The sequence below is a fragment of the Mustelus asterias genome, chromosome 27, assembly GCF_964213995.1.
Source record: "Mustelus asterias chromosome 27, sMusAst1.hap1.1, whole genome shotgun sequence".
Taxonomy (NCBI): domain Eukaryota; kingdom Metazoa; phylum Chordata; class Chondrichthyes; order Carcharhiniformes; family Triakidae; genus Mustelus; species Mustelus asterias.
In genome coordinates, this window is record NC_135827.1 from 43,226,953 (window position 1) to 43,252,362 (window position 25,410).

A 25,410-nucleotide genomic window follows, 5' to 3' on the forward strand; every position below is an offset into this window, starting at 1 on the left:
ATCGGTGCTGGGGCCGCAATTGTTTACCATTTACATAGATGATCTGGAGGAGGGGACTGAATCTAGGGTATTCAAGTTTGCTGATGACACGAAGGTGAGTGGGAAAGCGAATTGCGTGGAGGACGCGGAAAGTCTGCAGAGAGATTTGGATAGGCTGAGCGAGTGGGCGAGGATCTGGCAGATGGAATATAACGTTAGCAAATGTGAGGTTATCCACTTTGGAAGAAATAATAGTAAATTGGAGTATTATTTAAATGGAGAAAAATTACATCGTGTGACTGTGCAGAGGGACCTGGGGGTCCTTGTGCACGAATCGCAAAAACTCAGTCTGCAGGTGCAGCAGGTGATCAAGAAGGCGAATGAAATGTTGGCCTTTATCGCGAGGGGGATAGAATATAAAAGCAGGGAGGTCTTGCTGCAACTGTACAAGGCACTGGTGAGGCCGCAACTGGAGTACTGTGTGCAGTTTTGGTCCCCTTATTTGCGAAAGGATATATTGGCCTTGGAGGGAGTGCAGAGAAGGTTCACCAGGTTGATACCGGAGATGAGGGGTGTAGCTTATGAGGAGAGATTAAACAGATTGGGTCTGTACTCGTTGGAGTTTAGAAGGATGAGGGGTGATCTTATAGAGACATATAAGATAATGAAGGGGCTGGATAGGGTAGAGGTGGAGAGATTCTTTCCACTTAGAAGGGAAACCAGAACTTGAGGGCACAGCCTCAAAATAAGGGGGGGCCGGTTCAGAACAGAGTTGAGGGGGAACTTCTTCTCTCAGAGGGTAGTGAATCTCTGGAATTCTCTGCCCATTGAAGTGGTGGAGGCTTCCTCATTGAATATGTTTAAATCACGGGTAGATAGTTTTCTGATCGATAAGGGAATTAGGGGATATGGGGAGCAGGCGGGTAAGTGGAACTGATTCGCTTCAGATCAGCCATGATCTTGTTGAATGGCAGGGCAGGCTCGAAGGGCCAGATGGCCTACTCCTGCTCCTATTTCTTATGTTCTCACTGGTGACAGAGAAGGTCATGTTGTGGAGATGCCGGCGTTGGACTGAGGTAAGCACAGTAAGAAGTCTCACAACACCAGGTTAAAGTCCAACAGGTTTATTTGGCAGCACTAGCTTTCGGAGTCTCCAGCTCCTTCATCAGGTGAGTCATGAGACAGGGGAGGTCCCAGAGGATTGGAGAATAGCCAATGTTGCTCCTTTGTTTAAGAAGGGTATCAAGAATAATCCAGTAATTACAGGCTGGTGAGCCTTAGGTCAGTGGTAGGGAAATTACTGGAGAGGATTCTTGGAGACAGGATTTACGCCCACTTGGAAATAAGCGGACGTATTAGTGAAAGGCAACATGGTTTTGTGAAGGGGAGGTTGTGTCTCACTAACTTGATCGAGTTTTTCAAGGAAGTGACGAAGATGATTGATGAGGGTAGGGCAGTGGATATTGTCTACATGGACTTCAATAAGGCCTTTGACAAGGTCCCTCATGGCCGACTGATGCAGATGGTGAAGTCGCATGGGATCAGAGGTGAGCTGGCAAGATGGATACAGAACTGGCTCAGTCATAGAAGACAGAGTATAGCGGTGGAAGGGTGTGTTTCTGGATGGAGGGCTGTGACAAGTGGCATTCCTCAGGGATCAGTGCTGGGATCTTTGCTGTTTATAATATATATAAATGATTTGGAGGAAAATGTAACTGGTTTGATTAGTAAGTTTGCGGACAACACAAAGATTGGTGGATTTGCAGATAGCGATGAGGACCATCAGAGGATACAGATCAGTTGGAGACCTGGGCGGAGAGCTGGCAGATGGAGTTTAATCCGGACAAATGTGTGGTAATGCATTTTGGAAGGTCTAATGCAGATAGGAAATATACAGTAAATGGCAGAACCCTGAAGAGTATTGATAGGCAGAGGAATCTGGGTGCACAGATACACAGATCACTGAAAATGGCAACGCAGGTGGAGAAGGTAGTCAAGAAGGCGTATGGCATGTTTGCCTTCATCGGCCGGGGCACTGAGTTTAAAAATTGGCAAGTCATGTTGCAACTTTATAGAACCTTAGTTAGGCCGCACTTGGAATATAGTGTTCAATTCTGGTCGCCACACTACCAGAAGGATGTGGAGGCTTTGGAGAGGGTACAGAAAAGATTTACCAGGATGTTGCCTGGTATGGAGGGGATTAGCTATGCGGAGAGGTTGGAGAAACTTGATTTGTTCCCACTGGAATGACGGAGGTTGATGGGCGACCTGATAGAAGTCTACATGATTATGAGGGGCATGGACAGAGTGGATCGTCAGAAACTTTTTCCCCAGAGTGGAAGAGTCAATTACTAGGGGGCATTAGTTTCCAAATGTGGCCTAACAGAAGTCCTATATAACTGCCAATTTTTATATTCTATGCCCCAACTGATGAAGGCAAGCATGCCATATACTTTCTTGACCACCTTAGCCATTTGTGTTGCCACTTAAAGGGAACTGTGGACCTATACACCTAGATCCCTCTGTACGTTAATACTACTAGGGTTCTGCCATTTACTGCATACTTCCCTCCTGCATTAGACCTTCAAAATGCATCACCTCGCATTTGTTCGGACTAAATAATAAAGGGTGGTGAGGTATTGGGGAAGGTATCAAGGTCAAGGGTGGGTACCGGTAGACAGGAAGGTGGGTTGAAGTGTGTCTACTTCAATGCAAGGAGCATCCGGAACAAGGGGCGTGGATTGGTACTTGGGACTACGATGTTGTGGCCATTACGGAGACGTGGGTAGAACAAGGACAGGAATGGTTGTTGGACGTTCCGGGGTATAGATGTTTCAGTAAGTGTGGGGGAAGCTGGTAAAAGAGGTGGAGGAGTAGCATTGTTAATCAAGGATAGTTTAACGGCTGCGGAAAGGCACTTCGAGGGGGATCTGCACACTGAGATAATATGGGCTGAGGTTAGAAATAGGAAAGGAGCGGTCACGTTGTTAGGAGTTTACTATAGGCCCCCAAATAGTAATAGAGATGTGGAGGAAGAAATTGCTAAGCAGATTATGGATATGTGTGGGGGTCACAGGGTAGTTGTCATGGGGGACTTTAACTTTCCAAATATTGATTGGAACCTTTGTTGGTCAAATCGTTCGGATGGGGCAGTTTTTGTGCAGTGTGTGCAGGAGGGTTTCCTGACACAATATGTGGATAGGCCGACAAGAGGTGAGGCCACATTGGATTTGGTACTGGGAAATGAACCTGGCCAAGTGTTAGATTTGGTTGTGGGAGGGCATTTTGGAGATGGTGACCACAATTCGGTGTCTTTTGTTATTGCAATGGGTGAGGGATAGGGCCGTACGGCAGGGCAAGGTTTACAATTGGGGGAGAGGTAATTATGATGCGATTAGGCAAGAATTAGGGGGCATAAGATGGGAACAGAAACTGTCAGGGAAAGGCACTAATGAAAAGTGGAACTTTTTCAAGGAACAAATACTGGGTGTCCTTGATAGGTATGTCCCTGTCAGGCAGGGAGGAAATGGCCGAGTAAGGGAACCATGGTTCACGAAAGAGGTGGAATGTCTTGTGAAAAGGAAGAGGGAAGCTTATGTAGGGATGAGGAAACAAGGTTCAGATGGCTCGATTGAGGGTTACAAGTTAGCAAGGAATGAGCTGAAAAAGGGGCTTAGGAGAGCTCGGAGGGGACATGCGAAGTCCTTGGCAGGTCGGATCAAGGAAAACCCCAAGGCTTTTTACTCTTATGTGAGGAATAAAAGAATGACCAGGGTGAGGTTAGGGCCGGTCAAGGACAGTAGTGGGAACTTGTGTATGGAGTCAGTAGAGATAGGCGAGGTGATGAATGAATACTTTTCTTCAGTGTTCACCAAGGAGAGGGGCCATGTTTTTGAGGAAGAGAAGGTGTTACAGGCTAATAGGCTGGAGGAAATAGATGTTCGGAGGGAGGATGTACAGGCAGTTTTGAATAAACTGAAGGTCAATAAGTCCCCTGGGCCTGATGAAATATATCCTAGGATTCTTTGAGAGGCAAGGGATGAGATTGCTGAGCCTTTGGCTTTGATCTTTGGGTCCTCACTGTCCACGGGGATGCTGCCAGAGGACTGGAGAGTGGCGAATGTTGTTCCTCTGTTTAAGAAAGGGAATAGAAATGACCCTGGTAATTATAGACCGGTTAGTCTTACTTCGGTGGTTGGTGAATTGATGGAAAAGGTCCTTAGGGATGGGATTTACGACCATTTAGAAAGATGCGGATTAATCCGGGATAGTCAGCACGGATTCATGAAGGGCAAGTCGTGCTTCACAAATTTGATAGAATTTTTTGAGGAGGTAACTAAGTGTGTTGATGAAGGTAGGGCAGTTGATGTCATATACATGGATGTTAGTAAGGCGTTTGATAAGGTCTCCCATGGTCGGCTTATGATGAAAGTAAGGAGGTGTGGGATAGAGGGAAAGTTGGCCGATTGGATAGGTAACTGCCTATCTGATCGAAGACAGAGGGTGGTGGTGGATGGAAAATTTTCGGACTGGAGTCAGGTTGCTAGCGGAGTGCCACAGGGATCAGTGCTTGGTCCTCTGCTCTTTGTGATTTTTATTAATGACTTGGGGGCTGAAGGGTGGATCAGTAAATTTGCTGATGACACCAAGATTGGTGGAGTAGTGGATGAGGTGGAGAGCTGTTGCAGGCTGCAAAGAGACATAGATAGGATGCAAAGCTGGGCTGAAAAATGGCAAATGGAGTTTAACCCTGATAAATGTGAGGTGATTCATTTTGGTAGGACTAATTTAAATGTGGATTACAGGGTCAAAGGTAGGGTTCTGAAGACTGTGGAGGAACAGAGAGATCTTGGGGTCCATATCCACAGATCTCTAAAGGTTGCCACTCAAGTGGATAGAGCTGTGAAGAAGGCCTATAGTGTGTTAGCTTTTATTAACAGGGGGTTGGAGTTTAAGAGCCGTGGGGTTATGCTGCAACTGTACAGGACCTTGGTGAGACCACATTTGGAATATTGTGTGCAGTTCTGGTCACCTCACTATAAGAAGGATGTGGAAGTGCTGGAAAGAGTGCGGAGGAGGTTTACCAGGATGTTGCCTGGTTTGGAGGGTAGGTCTTATGAGGAAAGGTTGAGGGAGCTAGGGCTGTTCTCTCTGGAGCGGAGGAGGCTGAGGGGAGACTTAATAGAGGTTTATAAAATGATGAAGGGGATCGATAGAGTGAACGTTCAAAGACTATTTCCTCGGGTGGATGGAGCTGTTACAAGGGGGCATAACTATAGGGTTCATGGTGGGAGATATAGGAAGGATATCAGAGGTAGGTTCTTTACGCAGAGAGTGGTTGGGGTGTGGAATGGACTGCCTGCAGTGATAGTGGAGTCAGACACTTTAGGAACATTTAAGCGGTTATTGGATAGGCACATGGAGCACACCAGGATGATAGGGAGTGGGATAGCTTGATCTTGGTTTCAGATAAAGCTCGACACAACATCGTGGCCGAAGGGCCTGTTCTGTACTGTACTGTTCTATGTTCTATGTAAATTTGATTTGGTTTGATTTGTCACATGTATTAGTATACAGTGAAAAATATTGTTTCCTGCACACTATACAGACAAAGCATACCATACATAGAGAAGGAGAGGGTACAGGTGTAGCGTTACAATCATAGCTAGGGTTTGAGAAAGATCAACTTAATACAGAGGTAGGTCCATTCAAAAGTCTGATGGCAGCAGGGAAGAAGCTGTTCTTGATTTGGTTGGTACGTGACCTCAGACTTGTGTGTTTTTAAATCCCATCTGCCATTTCTCCAACCTATCTATATCCTGCTGTATCCTCTGGCAATCATCCTCACTATCTGCAGCTTCCCTAATCTATGTGTCCGCAAACATAATTTTCACACCATCTACATTCTCCTCCAAATCATTTATATATATTACAAGAACAGGGGTCCCAGCACTGATCCCTGCAGAACACCACAGGTCACAGATCTCCAATCAGAAAAACACCCTTCTGCCAGTACTCTCTGACTTCTATGACAAGCCAGTTCTATATTCAGCTTACCAGCTCACCTCGGATTCCATGTGACTCCACTTCTGTATCAGCCTGCCAGGAGGGACCTTGTCAAAGGCCTTGCTAAGTCCATGTAAACATCCACTGCCCTAACCTCAATCACCTTTGTCACTTTCTCAAAAAAAATCAAGTTTGTGAGATACAACCTCCCCGCACAAAACCATGATGCTATCGCTAATAAATCCATATTTTTTCCAAATGTGAGTAAATCCTGTCCCTAAGAATCTTCTCCAATAATTTTCCTATCACTGACTTAAGGCTTGCCAGCCTGTAATTTCCTGGATTATCCCTGTTGCCCTTCTTAAACAACCTTGGCTATTCTCCAGTCCTCTGGGACCTCTCCTGTGACTAAAGAGGATAGAAAGATTTTGCACGAGGCCTCAGCAATTTCCTCCCTCAGTATTCTGGGATGATCCCACCAGGTACTGGGGACTTGTCCACCTTAATGCTTTTCAAAATGCCTCCTCCTTTTTTATATCGATATTAACTGGGATAGTCACAGTGCTAAGAGCTTGGATGGAGTAGATTTCTTGAAATGTGTATAGAACTTTTTGGATCAATGTGTTGAAATTATTTTTAGAAAAATATGTTCCAACAAGGGAAGGAACTATGCTGGACCTGATTCTGGGGAATGAAGCCAGACAGGTGGTTGAGGTGGTGGTGGGAAAGTGTTTAGTGATAGTGATCACAACATGGTACAATTTAAGCTTGTTATGGACAAGGAAATAGACAAGCTGCAAAAAAAGTTTTGGATTGGGGAGAGTGGATTTTAGTGAAATAAGACCAGTGAGTCTCATGTCAGTGGTAGGGAAACTATTGGAGAAACTTCTGAAGGAGAGCATCTATCTCTCCACTTAGAAACTTAGAAAGTTTCACTTGGAGAGGCAAAGCTTGATCAGGGATAGTTAGTATGGCTTCGTCAGAAGGAGGTCATGTCTAACAAATTTGATTGAATTTTTTGAGGAGGTGACCAGGTGTGTAGCTGAGGGTAGTGCAGTCGATGTAGTTTATATGGATTTCAGCAAAGCCTTTGACAAGGGAGACTTGTAAAGAAGGAAATACACATGGGATACAGGGTAATTTGATAAAGTGGATTCAAAATTGGCTCAATTGTAGGAAACAGAGGATGATGACAGAAGGCTGCTTTAGTGACTGGAAGCCAGTGTCCAGTGGCGTACCACAGGGATCTGTGTTGTGTCCCCTATTATTCGACATTTATATAAACAACATTGATGACTATGTGGGGGGTAGGATTAGTAAGTTTGCGGATGACATGGAGATTGGTCGGGTGATTAACAGTGAGGTGGAGTGTCTTGGGCTACAATCTGATATAGACGGACTTGTCAAATGGGCAGATAAGTGGCAGATGGAATTTAACCCTGAGAAGTGTGAGGTGATACACTTTGGAAAGAGTAATTTGACAAGAAAGGACTCAGTGAATGGCAGGACACTATAACATTCTGAACAAAGGGACCTTGGCGTATGTCCACAGTGTCTGCAGGAGAGCATGTTGGTAAGGTGGTGAAAAGGCAGATGGGACACTTGCTTTTATCAATTGAGGCACAGATTACAAAAGAAGGGAAGTCATGTTGGAGTTTTACAGAAATGGTGAGGCCACAGCTGGAGTACTGTGTGCAGTTCTGGTGGCCACATTATAGGAAGGATGTGATTGCACTGGAGGGGGTGCAGAGGAGATTCACCAGGATGCTGCCTGGGATGGAACAGTTAATTATGAAGAGAGCTTGGATAGGCGTGAGCTGTTTTCGTTGGAGCAGAGACTGAGGGGTGACCTGATTGAGGTGTTCAAGATTATGAGAGACATGGACAGAGTGGATAAGGAGCAGCTGTTCCTCGTGGTTGAAGGGTCAGTCACGAGGGGACATAGGTTCAAGGTGAGGGGCAGGAGGTTTAGGGGGGATGTGAGGAAAATGTTTTTTATCCAGAGGGTGGTGATGGTCTGAATGCGCTGCCTGGGAGGGTGGTGGAGGCGGGATGCCTCATATCCTTTAAAAAGTACCTGGTTGAGCACTTGGCACATCATAACATTCAAGGTTACGGGCCAAATGCTGGTACATCGAATTAAGTGAGAGTTCAGGTGTTTCTCATGTATCGGTGCAGACCTGATGGGCCGAAGGGCCTCTTCTGTACCGTATGATTCTGTGCCCTAGAATCTCAACATACCCCTTTCCAGACTCACCAGCCACAATGTCCTTCTCTTTTGTGAATACCGATGCAAAGTATTCATTAAGGACCTCACTCACTTTCTCCATGCATAAATTCCCTCCTTTGTCCTTGACTGGACCTACACTTTCCATAGATACCCTCTTGCTCCTAAGATACATATTAAATGCCTTGGGATTTTCCTTAATCCTGTTTGTCAAGGACATTTCATGGTCCCTTTTAGCCCTCCTAACTCCTTGTTTAAGTTCTTTCCTGCTTTCTTTATCTTCTTCGAGGGCTCCGTCTGTCTTCAGTTTCCTAAACTTTATGTATGCCTCCTTTTTCTTTTTGACTAAGCTCTCAATTTTTCTCGTCGTCCAAGGTTCCTGAATCTTGCCATCCTTATCTTTCATTTTGAAAGGAACATGCTGGTCCTGAATTCTAATCAACTGACCTTTAAAAAGTTCCCACATGACAGATGTGGATTTATTCTCAAACAGCCAACCCCAATTTACATTCCTTTCCTAATTACTTGCTGCACCTCCATCCTGACCTTTTGTGATTCATATACTAGGACACTCACCAAACAGCTAATATGCATTTTTATTTGTCCTGCCAAAACGGACAACTGGGGCGGCACGGTAGCACAGTGGTTAGCACTGCTGCTTCACAGCTCCAGGGACCTGGGTTCGATTCCCTGCTTGGGTCACTGTCTGTGCGGAATTTGCACATTCTCCTCGTGTCTGCGTGGGTTTCCTCCCACAGTCCAAAGATGTGCGGGTTAGGTTGATTGGCCATGCTAAAAATTGCCCCTTAGAGTCCTGAGATGTGTAGGTTAGAGGGATTAGCGGGTAAATATGTGGGGGTAGGGCCTGGGTGGGATTGTGGTCGGTGCAGACTCGATGGGCCGAATGGCCTCCTTCTGCACTGTAGGGTTTCTATGATTTCTAACTTCACATTTTCCAACATTAGACTCCATTTGCCAAATATTTGTCCATACACCAAACTAATCTGTATCCTTTTGTAGCCCCAGACTTATATTATCCTCTTCATAACAGATTTTCAAATATTCATTTATGGGATGTAGGTTTCGCTAGCTAGACTAGCATTTATTGCCCATCCCTGGTTGCTCTCAAGAAGGTGGCGGAGAGCAACATTCTGCTACATATTGCTGCAGGCCCTGAGGTGTAGGTAAACCTGCAGTGTTGTTAGGAAGACAGTTCCAAGATTTTGACGCAGCGACAGTGAAAGAACAGCGATATATTTCCAAGACAGGATGGTGAGTGACTTGGAGGGGAACCTCCAGGTGGTGATGTTCCTAGGTACCTGCTGTTCTTGTCTTTCTAGATGGTAATGGTCATGGGTTTGGAAATGTGTTGCCTAAGGAACCTTGGTGAGATCCTGCAGTGCATCTTGTAGATGGCTGCCACTGTTCACTGGAACAATTGAATGTTTATGGAAGGGGTAGCAATCAAGTGGACTGCTGTGTCTTGGATGACGTCAACCTTCGAGCGTTGTTGGAGCTGCACTCATTTAGGCCAGTGGAGAGTATTTCATGACACTCCTGAGTTATGCCTTGTAGATGGAGGACAGACTTTGGGGATTCAGCAGGTGAGTTACTTGCCGCAGGATTCTTAGCCTTTGAGCTGTTCGGTTAGCCACTGTATTTATATGGCTAGTTCAGTTCAGTTTCTGTTCAATGGTAACCCCCAGGATGTTGTTAGTGTAGGAGTTAGCGATGTTACCAGAGGGACTCAGAGAGTCGGGCCTGCAGTTGAACCAAACCATCTTTGCAGGTGGTATACTTGAATCTGGGGCATCCTCTTGTTTTATGTGGGTAATTTAAGGGTTAATAGTGTTATTATTAATAAGCTTATTGAACCTTTACTTGTGTTTGTCCTTTGTCCATCTTGCAAATAAGGGCACCGGGGTAAACCTTATAAGTAAACTGGTCGAAAGTATCTGAGGTTTTACAGGTACAACATTTGGCGACCCAGACGGTCCTTCGATAAGAAGTGATACGTTGCTCCAAAGTCGAACCTTCAACCCGGTATTCTCCAACACTCCATCTGAACCTGAATTAAGAGGGCAGGTTGCCCCACGTGACGGCCAGTCTTAAGTGAGTGAAGGACTAATACGGATTCGACCAGTAAATTAGACCATAAACCCCCAGGATCTGTAACACAAGGTGGACAAACTGTGTAGTTAGAACTAGGATCGTCAAGGGAGTTTGGGTAACATCTACGGGAGGGAATTTAGTGAAAACTGGACCCCTACCCCGATCCCTTACCCATACCCACGTGACGAATCCTAAAAGGAAATAATTATTGCCAGTCATGCCGAATGGGAGGAAGTCCTTCGTTTATATTTGAACCAAAAATGGGTGCAGTGGGGTGATGCCCCGAAACCGGATTTGGGATCAGAGGGAGAGAATTGTTGGGAGTCGTGCCCATAAGGAAGTGCGCAAAAGAGCTCCCAAGCTTAGGAATGCGATCGCCAGTTGTCTAGAACAGCTCCGTGGTAGAGAAGTGGAGATTATCCAGGTTTAACGGGACAGAGAGGCTCAGGTAACCCAACTAAAGTAGGACTTAATGAGTACTACCACGCGCATACAACAATTGGAAGCGGAAGTAGGCACATGAGAGGAGAGGAACCAGATTAATATGATACACATGCGCCAGTTCCAGGCTCAATGTGATAAAGCCTACCAAAAGGCACAGCGTGCTGTCAGAGAGAGAGAGAGGCCGCGCTGCAACAGGTAGAGGAAGTTAAATGTAAATGCAGCGACCTGCAGTAAAAGTTCTGCACCAAGCAGGAAAAGGAAATACTGCCCACACAACAGACCACTCCAAATGCCCACTCGAGACTGAAGATTTAAAATTATAACTAGCCATAAAAAGAGATGTAATGTGTGCATACACCACCGAAACCAGGGATAGTGACCCAGGGGCCACTAGTCAGCCCAAGTCTGGATGTTGTCCAGGTCTTGCTGCATTTGGAAATGGACTGCTTCAGTATCTGAGGAGTCGCGAATGCTACCGAACACTATGCAGTCATCAGTGAACAAATTCCACTGTTGACCTTATGATGGAGGGAAGGTCATTAAAGAAACAGCTGAAGGTAGTTGGGCCAAGGACACTATGCCCTTGCCACCCTCAGGGCTTCATCCAAGTGGTGTTCAACATGGAGTACTGATTCATCAGCTGAGGAGGGAGGTACATGGTAATCAGCACAATGTTTCTTTGCCCATGTTTGACCTGGTGCCATGAGACTTCATGGGATCCAGGTTGATGTTGAGGATTCCGAGGCCAACACCCACGCAACAATATACCACCACCTCTGATTATCTGTAAGGCATGATTCCATGAGTATGACTGTGTCAGGCTGTTGCTTGACTCGTCTGTGAGACAGCTCTCCCAATTTTTGCTCAAGCCCCCAGGTGTTAGTAAGGATGACTTTGCAGAATCGTCAAAGCTAACTTTGCAGTGTTTTCAGTGCCTCGGTCCTTATAGTTTCATTCTTTTCTGTGACCTTTGTAGGGGCTGATTACAATTGAGTGACTTGCTAGGCCATTTCAGAGTCAACCACATTGCTGTGGGTCTGGAGTCACAAACCAGGTAAGGGTGGCAGATTTCCTTCCCTAAAGAACCAGTTGGGCTCATGGTCACCATTAGACTTTTAATGCCAGATGTTTTTAAATTCCACCACCTGGAGTAGTTGATGGGTTTCGAACCGAGGTCCCCAGGGCATTACCCTGGATGTCTAAATTACTAGTCAAGTGGCAACCACTGTGCCACCGCTTCCCCACTGCAATCCAGACAGCTAGGGCAGTCGAGAGAGTTATTTTTATTTTGGAAGTTAGAGAAAAAATAGTTTTAAAGCATTCAGTAAACACTGAAAGGATTGTAAAATCCATTTTCCTCATCAGATTGAAGAATAAATTGTAAATGAAGGGTTTCCTCCGGGTGCTCCGGTTTCCTCCCACCGTCCAAAGATGTGCGGGTTAGGTTGATTGGCCATGCTAAAATTGCCCCTTAGTGTCCTGAGATGCATAGATTAGAGGGATTAGCGGGTAAAATATGTAGAGATATGGGGGTAGGGCCTGGGTGGGATTGTGGTCGGTGCAGACTCGATGGGCCGAATGGCCTCTTTCTGTACTGTAGGGTTTCTATGATTCTCTATGAATTAATCTAAAGATGAGGTTGAGGACAGCCAAGAGCAGCCTACATCATGGAGATGAGTAGATCTAAGGGAAGTTCTCTGGTTTTAATGCATCTGGTGTCTGCTGGAAAAGTTAGTTGTAGATAGGATCATAATTTGTAGCTTCCAAGAGACAGTTGAAATAAATGATAGATAGCTAGGCATGTGCTGGAAGCATAATTTTAAAAAATGTCATCATTCACCATGTGGAGTGGGGGCACGCCTTGATCTTATTCTGAAACGAGTGGGAGAATCTATAGTGGTTCTCCAGAGTTCTGTATCAAAGAAATTAGCAGAAGTATAGAAAAGTCGCCTGAACAAGAGACTTGAAGCATCCACATGAAGTTTTACCTCTGAGAAGCGGAGGAGAATTCTCCAAAGGACTGTGGCACACTTGGTGGGTGACCCTTATAGAAGTAAATAACTTAAGACTGATGCACCTTATAAGAGAATTCTTGCGGGAAGTGTGATGACAGTAGTGCAACTGATATAAATATATATGTGCTTTTTTTGTTTAAGGGGAATGTTTAAAATTCAGCTTTATTCTGCATTGTGTCCAGAAAACATTTAGCTCAAGGGTTGTAAAAGCAGGTTAATTACTAATTTCAGCTAGGATTGTATTACTTTGATAGAGTTATGGGGCTTTTATTTACCCAAAAGATTCCTTGTGAAATTGGCTAACAGGCTCATTTGATAATGTGGTTAATGGACAGAGCTTGGTCTGCAACAGAGAGAAAGAAGCTTTTGCAGTTGAGAGTTGGAGCTCTAGCTGAGAATTGTTGGAAGACAAGAGATTTTCTGCAAGCTGTCCTGAAACTCATTTTCTCTCTGAAAGCTTCAAGACTGTCTACACTCGTTATAACAAGTATATTTATGGTTGCTAACTGTATTTAGAGTGACAATTAAATCTGAAGGAGGAATGTTGCTTTTTGGAACTGAAACAAAGTTAAAAATGAAGTTATTTTCTTTCATTTTTAAATATTATTCAACTGTTAATAGTTAAGCTGCTTCATTTGTTAGGAGTTCTATTTAAACTGTGTTAATAAATAAAGTTTGCTTCACTATAAAAGATCCTTAATTTGTCAGTGGGGCAAAGCATCCATCCTCACATGTATATCAAAATAGAAAAATTGTTGGAATCTAGTCTTGCATCCTAATGTAACTTGAGGTTCTGGTCCAGTACCCTAACAGTAAGTGACAAGTAAACCCAAGTGCATAACATGTGTAGTTATACATTATTTTAAGTTAATAGTGTCTGTTTTAAATCTTTTATATACAATAAAGTTAGTGTTTCTGTTTAAAAAAAATCTTCTGGCACAGTTCCATTGGTTAAACGAGGTGTTCAGATTTATTTTCAAATGCTAATGATTCCTAGCCGGATCATAACAATTTGACATTTCCAGGATAAAGGATGGTCAGCTTGGGTTAAGATATTATTTTCAACACATTCAGAAAGGAGCTGTTAAAATGAAATAAAAGCAAAATACTGTCAATGCTGAAAATCTGAAATAAGAGTCACACGGACTTGAAATGTTAACTCTGCTTCCCTCTCCACTGATGCTGCCAGACCTGTTGCTTTTTTACAGCATTTTGTTTTTATTTCTATTAAAATGAAAGCTTGACTCCCTCTCTTCTACTCATGTAATCTCTGACAAAACAGGGAAGAATAAAGCTGCAAAGATAATTTCAGCAGGTATTTTGACTATCCCAATATTTCAAAAAAACATTTTCCAGTTTTGATAAAAGGATCTTTGGACCTGTCATGTTAACTCTTGTTTTATCTCCATAGATGTTGCCAGACCTAAGTGTTTCCACATTGCTTTTATTTCAGATCTTCAGCACTGTATTGTGTTTTTGTAACTCAAACATTGTGGAACAGATAATTAAACCTTTAATACTAACAGAAAATCACATATACGAGAGATGTTTGCTGCTTAAACACAAACAGCATTTAAAATTTAGCATATTGAGTTTAGGCACAGATATGAAATGATCCAATTATGCATCATACCTGAATTATGAAGATTAATTGATCGTAGGTTTTGGAAAAGTCGTGCCAGAGTGCCCTGAGAATCTGTGATGCTGATGAGGTTGTTGTTTGCCAGGATTAATGTGTCCAGACCTGGGAACATTTGTCCAAGTTTGTGCACCTCTGCCCAGTCAGTAATATTGTTATCAGTGATGTGTAGGAGTCGAAGTGATGGGTAGGAGCAGGGTGACAGTGATACTGCCCTGTAGTCATTGAAGCAGAGGAAGAGCTCCTCTAGCCTGCATTGAAGGAGGGATAAAACAAAAGTGCAAGAGAGATTAAGAGTGCGAGCGAAATATAAAAAAGAAACAGGGAGTAGATCAAAAGATAAAAGGAATGAATGGAAAAGGAGAAAGGAAGTAGAGAAATGGAAACAGTTAGTTTCACAAATATACATGATGCAGATTCAGAAATTAAAACTCTTACGAAAACCAGAAATTTGATTAAACTAGTAAACCCCAAGTTTATTTTACACAATTTACTGTAAGTTCACATTTTTCACACGTGGGACATGGAAACATATAAGCAAGTGGCAAACAACAGTTTCTATCTGGATTTGAATCCTAAACAAACTATTGTTAAGACAATATAGGCATTTTAAACAGCAAATTAAAACCAAAAAGATGGAAGTAAAATGATAAAATTAGACTAAAGACAGTTTTTGGAAAAATCCAGTTATTAGAGTTCTCTTCTTAAGTTCTGAACTGAGTTTATATTACATTTTATACAATTATCATGAGTATGCATTCGAAAAATAATGAAATCAAGCTGTTTATATTTACAGTACCAAGACAGCTTAAGACTGCTGCAGGACACAGAACAATATATTAACTGTACAGAAATTAACTAACAAATTGTAGAGAACTTGGCAGAGTTAGAGTACATGCTTATTAACAAAAATCCTTCATTACTCGACATGACTAAGCATAAAGGGTACATGAATCACGCAACATTCCAAATTCTAAACTGTCATTCAAAAAAGTCAGTTTCAATCTGTACTCAAAACCTGTATTTAAAAAATCATCCCCCTCTGCAGAGCTACAGAAGTTAATTTTCTTCTTTGTTGAGAAGTACAGCCGAGGGGTTGAGACTGCACTGCCTCACAAAGCAGCTAAATCAAAGGTTCACAGCACATGCTGCTATTCTGTCCATCACAATGCTCTCAAACGCCAGGTGCTTGTTACAGGAGCCACTTGTGAACCTCCTTGTAATATTGCAGGAAAACTGGGAGCTCATTCATCTTTCTATTCAAGTTTGGTGCACAGCAGGGAAAGACCGGGGAGAAAAGGGGAAAGAGCAAAATAAGAAAATTCTTAAAATGAAAGGTCAACAAAGAACAACAAACAATACAGCACAGGAACAGGCCCTTCGGCCCTCCAAGCCCGCGCCGCTCCCTGGTCCAAACCAGACCATTCTTTTGTATCCCTTCATTCCCACTCCGTTCATGTGGCTATCTAGATAAGTCTTAAACGTTCCCAGTGTGTCCGCCTCCACCACCTTGCCCGGCAGCGCATTCCAGGCCCCCACCACCCTCTGCGTAAAATACGTCCTTCTAATATCCGTGTTAAATCTCCCCCCCCCTCACCTTGAACCTATGACCCCTCGTGAACGTCACCACCGACCTGGAAAAAAGCTTCCCACTGTTCACCCTATCTATGCCTTTCATAATTTTATACACCTCTATTTTATACACCTCTATTTATTACAATTAAGAATCAGGAGAATGGTTTTGCACAGTGAAGTCTTTAGAATTTCTGAAAACTTGTTAAATGATTAATACCAAAACTGACTCAAAAATGCTCAGTATAAGAAAATCTTTAAGAGAAGGACAACGACAACGTTAAATAGCAAGCGCATTCACCACCTGAATGAGTGCGCAGCAAACAATATCTTGCTGTCAATAACAGTATGGAATTGCTTGGGCCTGTTCTTGATAGACTAGCTCTCTCTGTCCTTCAATATGTCTCTGGAGGTAACTCACTCATACGTGAAAGCACCAATAACTGAAGCTGAAATAAGCAGCTCTGCACTGTGCAACACGTAACTGCCATTAGCTGCTGCAAGACAGGGATTTTTGCATGCAACTACTCAGTCCTTATACACCTACACAAGCTCATAGCAGTGATATTCCATTGTCAGAGAAGAGATACATAAAAGCAACAGGAAACTGGCAGCATGCCATGTTGCTGCACATTAGTTTATATATGGTAATTAGGGATGGGCAACAAATGCTCTCCTTGAGTGGGGATGTGGGCACTGCTGGCAATAAACCTGGTAGCTCATCTTTACTCAACAGCCAGAAGGCACAATGGGCCCATGAAACCTCTGGTTGGTGAATCAGTTAAGAATTTGACGAATATTCAACAACTTCAAATTGCTGGAGTCTTGTATATTTATAATGTGTGGCTGCATTCAAGATACATTTGTGTATAGTTTATAAAATTCTCTGTATTGAGCTGTTAGTCATGATGTGGAGATGCCGGCGTTGGACTGGGGTAAGCACAGTAAGAAGTCTCACAACATCAGGTTAAAGTCCAACAGGTTTATTTGGTAGCAAATACCATAAGCTTTCGGAGCAGAGCTCCTTCGTCAGATGGAGTGGATATCTGTTCTCAAACAGGGCACAGACACAGAAATCAAATTACAGAATACTGATTAGAATGCAAATCTCTACAGCCAGCCAGGTCTTAAATGTACAGACAATGTGGGTGGAGGGAGCATTCAACACAGGTTAAAGAGATGTGTATTGTCTCCAGACAGAACAGCTTGTGAAATTCTGCAAGTCCAGGAGGCAAGCTGTGGGGGTTACTGATAATGTGATATAAATCCAACATCCCGGTTTAGGCCGTCCTCATGTGTGCGGAACTTGGCTATCAGTTTCTGCTCAGCGACTCTGCGCTGTCGTGTGTCGTGAAGGCTGCCTTGGAGAACGCTTACCTGAAGATCCAAGGCTGAATGCCCGTGACTGCTGAAGTGTTCCCCCTGAGCAGAAACTGGTAGCCAAGTTCCGCACACATGAGGACGGCCTAAACCGGGATGTTGGATTTATGTCACATTATCAGTAACCCCCACAGCTTGCCTCCTGGACTTGCAGAATTTCACAAGCTGTTCTGTCTGGAGACAATACACATCTCTTTAACCTGTGTTGAATGCTCCCTCCACCCACATTGTCTGTACATTTAAGACCTGGCTGGCTGTAGAGATTTGCATTCTAATCAGTATTCTGTAATTTGATTTCTGTGTCTGTGCCCTGTTTGAGAACAGATATCCACTCCATCTGACGAAGGAGCTCTGCTCCGAAAGCTTATGGTATTTGCTACCAAATAAACCTGTTGGACTTTAACCTGGTGTTGTGAGACTTCTTATTGAGCTGTTAGAACAGAGTATACAATAGGAAAGAATCTGGACAAAATAAAATAAATCAAAGAAACATCTGTGCATTTTCCTGAGGCAGACAAAACACAAATATACCAGATGAACACCTCACATTGAAGTGATGTGTCCAGACATTTTTCTTCAAAGACTGACATCTAGAGGTGGAATACTGTAGTTCAAAAAGAAAGCCTCCTGCACAATACAATAGAAAACACTGGAATAAATAAACACACAGTAACTACTGGGGTGGGCAGAGGGGCAGGCGGAGGGGCGGATATTTCGTTGGTGAGGATTTTCAGTTAGAAAGTGAGAAAGACTAAAAAGGAGAGAAGGAACAGAAAGGGTAGAGAAATGAAAGATTTGGGAGGAATATACTTTAGCTTTGAGTTCCTACCCTGGTAACTCCTGCAGCAAGGTGTGAACAGTTTCCCATGAAACCTTGGTGTTGTTAAGGACAAGTCGCTGTATTCGGGAGAATGAGGCAGCACAAGTTGAGTCCAAGTTGGCCTCAGTCAGAGGATTCGAGGTGAGGTTCAGAAATGTCAGCTTGGCGAGATTTGATACAATTTTACTGATCTACAAAACAAAAAAGGCAGATTTGCAGAAGGCACTGTCAAGAAACTTGTGATTAATTGATTGCTGTCAAAGGACAGGATATGTTGAACAAATTACCATGCCTACAACAATGTGATAAAGCTTCAAGCACCACTTCTTTGTCACTGCTGCCTACTTTGGGATGTGGAAGCTGCCTGCCCTCCCACAATGGGTCATTGATGCAAGGGTAGAGATTTAGGGCACATTTCAGAATTGTGGTTTGCATTGCTCGTTTGAATTTCTAATTGCCCACAGTCCAATAGCGTGTTAGTGACTGTAGCCTGTTTTGGAAAGCTTTTCATACATTTTCTTTCACAGATAAATGCTCCCAATCCAAATGCAACACTGTAGACCAATGACTTTCTCCTCAAGCTCCGTCATCCCACTTTACAAGTTTGTTGCCATTACCTTCTTACTCTTGATTCTTCCTATGTTTTCAACCTGATGTCCATTCTTTTAAAGCTTTGACACCTTGTCCCAACTGAGCTTCATATCTATTTCTCCTCATCATTCCTTAACTTCCTTCAATTTGTTTCCACTCCAAAGTCACCAGCAATATCCTTGTGATTTCCGTGGATAATGCTGTGTTGGACTTTAGGCATTAGTCCATGTTGGACAGTGCTAGATGCTGAATTGAAATCCACATAGATAACCTACCCTGCACCGTCCACATCTATTAGGTCTCTCATCATCAAAGAGTACAACATCGTGGGCCGAAGGGCCTGTTCTGTGCTGTACTGTTCTAGTACATTAATCAAACGCAACCCCCACTCTTGAAACCATGTGAACCACATCAGATTACTTTGTATCCCGCTGAATGTTCCCTTGTTTTCCCTCAATATGTTCAAGTACTTACTTTCTTCAGGTAAGGATTAAAAAGATTAATAATTTCATGATTTATCCCTCACATATCACACAGGAAGTGCCATTTGGTCCATCATGTCACACTAGACCAACTCTGTTAGTTTCCCGCGTCTGTCCTTTCCCCGTAGCCCTTACATTTGTATTCTACGCCTCGATTTATAAAGCCCAGCATTAAGTTTGTCTTTTTTAACCACTTTCTCAATCTGTGCTACCACCTTCAATAATTTATGTACATATATCTTAGGTCACTCTGCTCCTGCATGCCTTTTAGAATTCTGTTTAACTCATATTGTCTCTCCTAATTCCTCCTACTAAAATACATCACTTTGAATTTTTCTACTTAAATTTCATCTCCCACATGTCCACCCATTCAATAATCTGTTTATTTCCTTCCTTGCCCCCATTTTGAAGATGGGAGTCACATTTGCTATTTTCCAGTCAAAGAACAAAGAACAAAGAAAATTACAGCACAGGAACAGGCCCTTCAGCCCTCCAAGCCTGCACCGGCCATGTTGGCCGACTGAACAAAAGCCCCCTACCCTTCCGGGGACCATATCCCTCTATTCCCAACCTATTCCTAACCAAAGTAAAGATGAATTAACTGAAGGGGAACCAGAGAGTAAGGCCATTAGACTCAGAGAAAGAGCAGGCAGGGTGTGGTTGCTAATCAAAGAGGGTCTGGTGGACTGAAGTGCATTTGTTTCAATGCGAGATGTGTAGCAGGTAAGGCAGATGAACTTAGAGCTTGGATTAGTACTTGGAACTACGGTGTTGCTATTACAGAGACTTGATTAAGGGAAGGACAGGATTGGCAGCTTAACATTCCAGGATACAGATGTTTCAGGTGGGATAGAAGGGGATGTAAAAGGGGTGGGGAGTTGCACGACTGGTTAAGGAGAATATCACAGCTGTACTGCAGGAGGACACCTCGGAGGGCTCATACAGCGAGGCAATATGGGTAGAGCTCAGAAATAGGAAGGGTGTAATCACAATGTCGGAGGTTTACTATAGGCCGCCCAACAGCCAGCGGGAGACAGAGGAACAGATATGTAGGCAGATTTTGGAAGGTGTAAAAGTAACAGGATTGTTGTGGTGGGAGATTTTAACTTCCCCTATATTGACTGGGACTCACTTAGTGCTAGGGATGTGGATGGGGCAGAGTTTGTAAGGAACATCCAGGAGGGCTTCTTGAAACAGTGTGTAGATAGTCCATCTAGGGAAGGGGACATACTGGATCTGGTATTGGGGAATGAGCCTGGCCAGGTGGTCGACATTTCAGTAGGGGAGCAGCTCGGGAACAGCGACCACAACTCAGTAAGCTTTAAGATACTGATGGATAAGGAAAAGCGTAGTCCTCAAGTTAAGGTACTAAACTGGGGGAAGGTTAATTACAACAATATTAGGCAGGAACTGAAGAATGTAGATTGGGGGCAGATGTTTGAGGGCAAATCAATATCTGGCATGTGGGAGGCTTTCAAGTGTAAGTTGATAGGGATTCAGGACTGGCACATTCCTGTAAGGATGAAAAATAAGTATGGCAGGTTTTAGGAACCTGCCATAGGATATTTTAGGATATTGTGAGCCTAGTCAAAGAGAAAAAGGAAGCATTTGTCAAGGCTAGGAGGCTGGGAACACACGAAGCAAGTGTGGAATACAAGGAAAGTAGAAAGAAACTTAAGCAAGGAGTCAGGAGGGCTAAAAGGGGTCATGAAAAATCATTGGCTAGCAGGATTAAGGAAAATCCCAAAGCTTTTTATGCGTATATAAAGAGCAAGATGGTAGCCAGGGAGAAGGTTGGCCCACTCAAGGACAGAGGAGGGAATCTATGCGTGGAGCCAGAGGAAATGGGCGAGGTATTAAATGAGTACTTTGCATCAGTATTCACCAAAGAGAAGGACTTGGTGGATGATGAATCTGGGAAAGGGTGTGTAGATAGTTTGAGTCATGTTGAGATCAAAAAGGTGGTATTGGGGTTCTTGAGAAACATTAAGATAGACAAGTCCTCAGGGCCTGACGGGATATACCCCAAAATACTGAGAGAGGCAAGGGAGGAAATTGCTGGGGCCTTGAAAGAAATCTTTGTATCCTCACTGGCTTACAGGAGAGGTCCCAAAGGATTGGAGAATAGCCAATGTTGTTCCTTTGTTTAAGAAGGGTAGCAAGAATAATCCAGGTAATTAATTACAGGCCGGTGAGCCTTACGTCAGTGGTAGGGAAATTATTGGAGAGGATTCTTCGAGACAGGATTTACTCCCACTTGGAAATAAGTAGACATTAGTGAGAGGCAACATGGTTTTGTGAAGTGGAGGTCATGTCTCCCCTTCACAAGAAACAAGATCGGGTTTTTCGAGGAAGTGACGAAGATGATTGATGAGGGTAGGGCAGTAGATGTTGTCTTCATGGACGTCAGTAAGGCCTTTGACAAGGTCCCTCACGGCAGACTGATGCAGAAGGTGAAGTCACACGGGATTAGAGGTGAGCTGGCAAGGTGGATCCAGAACTGGCTTGGTCATAGAAGAGTGAGTAGCAGTGGAAGGGTGCGTTTCTGAATGGAGGGCTGTGACAAGTGGCGTTCCTCAGGGATCAGTGCTGGGATCTTTGCTATTTGTAATATATATATAAATGATTTGGAGGAAAATGTAACTGGTTTGATTAGTAAGTTTGCGGACGACACAAAGGTTGGTGGATTTGCGGAAAACGATGAGGACCATCAGAGGATACAGAACGCGTAACCAAGAAGGTAGATGAGGGCAGTGCAGTTGATGTTGTCCACATGGACTTTAGCAAGGCCTTTGACAAGGTACCATATGGTAGGTTGTTGCATAAGGTTAAATCTCACGGGATCCAGGGTGAGGTATCTAAATGGGTACAAAATTGGCTTCTTGACAGAAGCCAGAGGGTTGTTGTAGAAAGTTGTTTTTCAAACTGGAGGCCTGTGACCAGCGGTGTGCCTCAGGGATCAGTGCTGGGCCCACTGTTATTTGTCATTTATATTAATGATTTGGATGAGAATACAGGAGTTGGGACGTCTTGTTAAACAAAGAACAATACAGCACAGGAACAGGCCCTTCGACTCTCCAAGCCTGCGCCGCTCATGTGCCCAACTAGACCATTCATTTGTATCCCTCTATTCCCACTCCGTTCATGTGGCTATCTAGATAAGTCTTAAACGATCCCAGCGTGTCCGCCTCAATCACCTTGGCAGTGCATTCCAGGCCCCCACCACCCTCTGTGTAAAATACGTCCCCCTGACATCTGTGTTGAACCTTGCCCCCCTCACCTTGAACCCGTGAGCCCTTGTGTTAGTCACCTCCGACCTGGGGAAAAGCTTCCCGCTGTTCACCCTATCTATGCCCTTCATAATTTTATACACCTCTATTAGGTCGCCCCTCATCTTCCGTCTTTCCAGGGAGAACAACCCCAGTTTACCCAATCTCTCCTCATAGCTAAGACCCTCCATACCAGGCAACATCCTGGTAAACCTTCTCTGTACTCGCTCCAAAGCCTCCACGTCCTTCTGGTAGTGTGGCGACCAGAACTGGACGCAGTATTCCAAATGTGGCCTAACCAACGTTCTATACAGCTGCAACATCATATGCCAACTTTTATATTCTATGCCCCGTCCAATAAAGGCAAGCATGCCATATGCCTTCTTCACCATCCTCTCCACCTGTGCTGCCACCTTTAAGGATCTGTGGACTTGTATACCCAGGTCCCTCTGTGTGTCTATACTCTGATGGTTCTGCCATTTATTGTATAGCTCCCCCTTACATTAGATCTACCAAAATGCATCACTTCGCATTTATCTGGATTAAATTCCATCTGCCATTTCTCCGCCCAATGTTCCAGCCTATCTATATCCTGCTGTATTCTCTGACAATGTTCATCACTATCCGCAACTCCAGCAATCTTCGTGTCGTCCGCAAACTTACTGATCACACTAGTTACATCTTCCTCCAAATCATTTATATATATCACAAACAGCAGAGGTCCCAGTACAGAGCCCTGCGGAATACCACTAGTAAGAAGTTTAACAACACCAGGTTAAAGTCCAACAGGTTTATTTGGTAGCAAAAGCCACACAAGCTTTCGAAGCTCTAAGCCCCTTCTTCAGGTGAGTGGGAATTCTGTTCACAAACAGAGTTTATAAAGACACAGACTCAATTTACATGAATAATGGTTGGAATGCGAATACTTACAACTAATCAAGTCTTTAAGAAACAAAACAATGGGAGTGGAGAGAGCATCAAGACAGGCTAAAAAGATGTGTATTGTCTCCAGACAAGACATTGTCTCCAGACTTGATTAGTTGTAAGTATTCGCATTCCAACCATTATTCATGTAAATTGAGTCTGTGTCTTTATAAGCTCTGTTTGTGAACAGAATTCCCACTCACCTGAAGAAGGGGCTTAGAGCTTCGAAAGCTTGTGTGGCTTTTGCTACCAAATAAACCTGTTGGACTTTAACCTGGTGTTGTTAAACTTCTTACTGTGTTTACCCCAGTCCAACGCCGGCATCTCCACATCATGACTACGATCGACACCGCAAACTACCGGCTCCAAGTGGGGAGGATCGCCAAAAAGATCGCGCATATCGACACAGACATCAAGTTTCTACAAAGATGCAAGAAAGCAGACAAGATACCGAAAGGACTACAGATCACGAACCCACTCAGGTCAACCTATAACACAGACTACGCTGAGAGACTTTGCCGTCGCACCTCTCTCACCCTCCTCAAACACCTCATACACCAACTCTACAGCAAACGCCGCAGCCTGGAAACCAAGATAGAATCCATATTCTCAACTTGCGCTCAGGACGCAGACCAGGTGCGAAACTCTGCCAAGCAGACGAGACAAAGGAACTACACCATCTACATGCACACCAAGAACAGGAAACTTGAGAAACTCGGCATCACCACCAGCAGCAACCAAGCCTCCCCCGGTACCACAGTAGAAAACAGTACCACTGCAGGGAAGTCCATTGTCAACTTATCCGACTACACACTTCAGCCAGATGAAATCGAAGTTCTCAGCCGAGGGCTTAATTTTTGCCCCACCACCAAAATAGACCCCATCAGTCTTGCAGCAGACACAGAGGAATTCATCAGGCGAATGAGGCTGAGGGAGTTCTTCCACAAACCCCAAGAGGCCAACAACGAACACAATGAGACAGCCAATGAACCGGAACAGCCGACAGAGAGATCCGCAGTGCATCCGAAGAGGAAAGAGTCGAATTGGACTCCTCCGGAAGGCCGCTGCCCTCGACTTGACATGTATGCCCAAGCCATCAGGAGGTGCGTCAACACCAAATTCATCAGCTGCACTCACAAGACAGCCCCGAACATCACCCAAGCACAACGTAACGCCATCCACGCTCTCAAGACCAACCGCAACATTGTCATCAAACCAGCAGACAAAGGAGGGGCCATCGTCATACTGAACAGAACAGATTACTGCAAAGAAGTGTACCGACAACTCAACAACGAGGAACACTACAGACAGTTACCTGCAGATCCGACCAAAGAACACACCCGTCAACTCAACACTCTGATCAAGACCTTTGATCCGGACCTTCAGAACACCCTCCGTGCTCTCATCCCACGTACTCCCCGCGTTGGAGATCTCTACTGCCTCCCGAAGATACACAACGCAAACACACCCGGCCGTCCCATCGTATCGGGCAATGGGACCCTGTGCGAGAACCTCTCCGGCTATGTCGAGGGCATCCTGAAACCCATTGTACAAAGACCCCCAGCTTTTGTCGCGACACGACGGACTTCCTCCAGAAACTCGGCACACATGGAGCAGTTGAACCAGGAGCGCTCCTCGTCACAATGGATGTCTCGGCACTCTACACCAGCATCCCCCATGACGATGGCATTGCTGCAACGGCCTCAGTGCTCAGCGCCAACAACTGCCAGTTTCCAGATGCAACTTTACATCTCATCCGCTTCATCCTGGACCACAATATCTTCACCTTCAACAACCAGTTCTTCATCCAGACACACGGAACAGCCATGGGGACCAAATTTGCACCTCAATATGCCAACATCTTCATGCACAGGTTCGAACAAGACTTCTTCACCGCACGGGACCTTCAACCGATGCTATACACTAGATACATCGATGACATTTTCTTCC

The 25,410-nt window shown here is 44.2% G+C and overlaps 1 protein-coding gene across 2 annotated transcripts in view; it reads right to left on the reverse strand.

The window, feature by feature from the left end:
* The window catches only part of LOC144479987 (tubulin-specific chaperone cofactor E-like protein), a 130,416-nt gene that overhangs the window by 66,387 nt on the left and 38,619 nt on the right, over window positions 1-25,410 (reverse strand). For both annotated transcript variants that reach the window (XM_078199136.1, XM_078199137.1), the window contains 2 exons: window positions 18,204-18,385; window positions 14,417-14,673 (listed from right to left, as the gene is read on the reverse strand). In XM_078199136.1, the coding sequence (XP_078055262.1) occupies window positions 14,417-14,673; window positions 18,204-18,385 (439 nt within the window). The remainder of the gene's footprint in view (window positions 1-14,416; window positions 14,674-18,203; window positions 18,386-25,410) is intronic.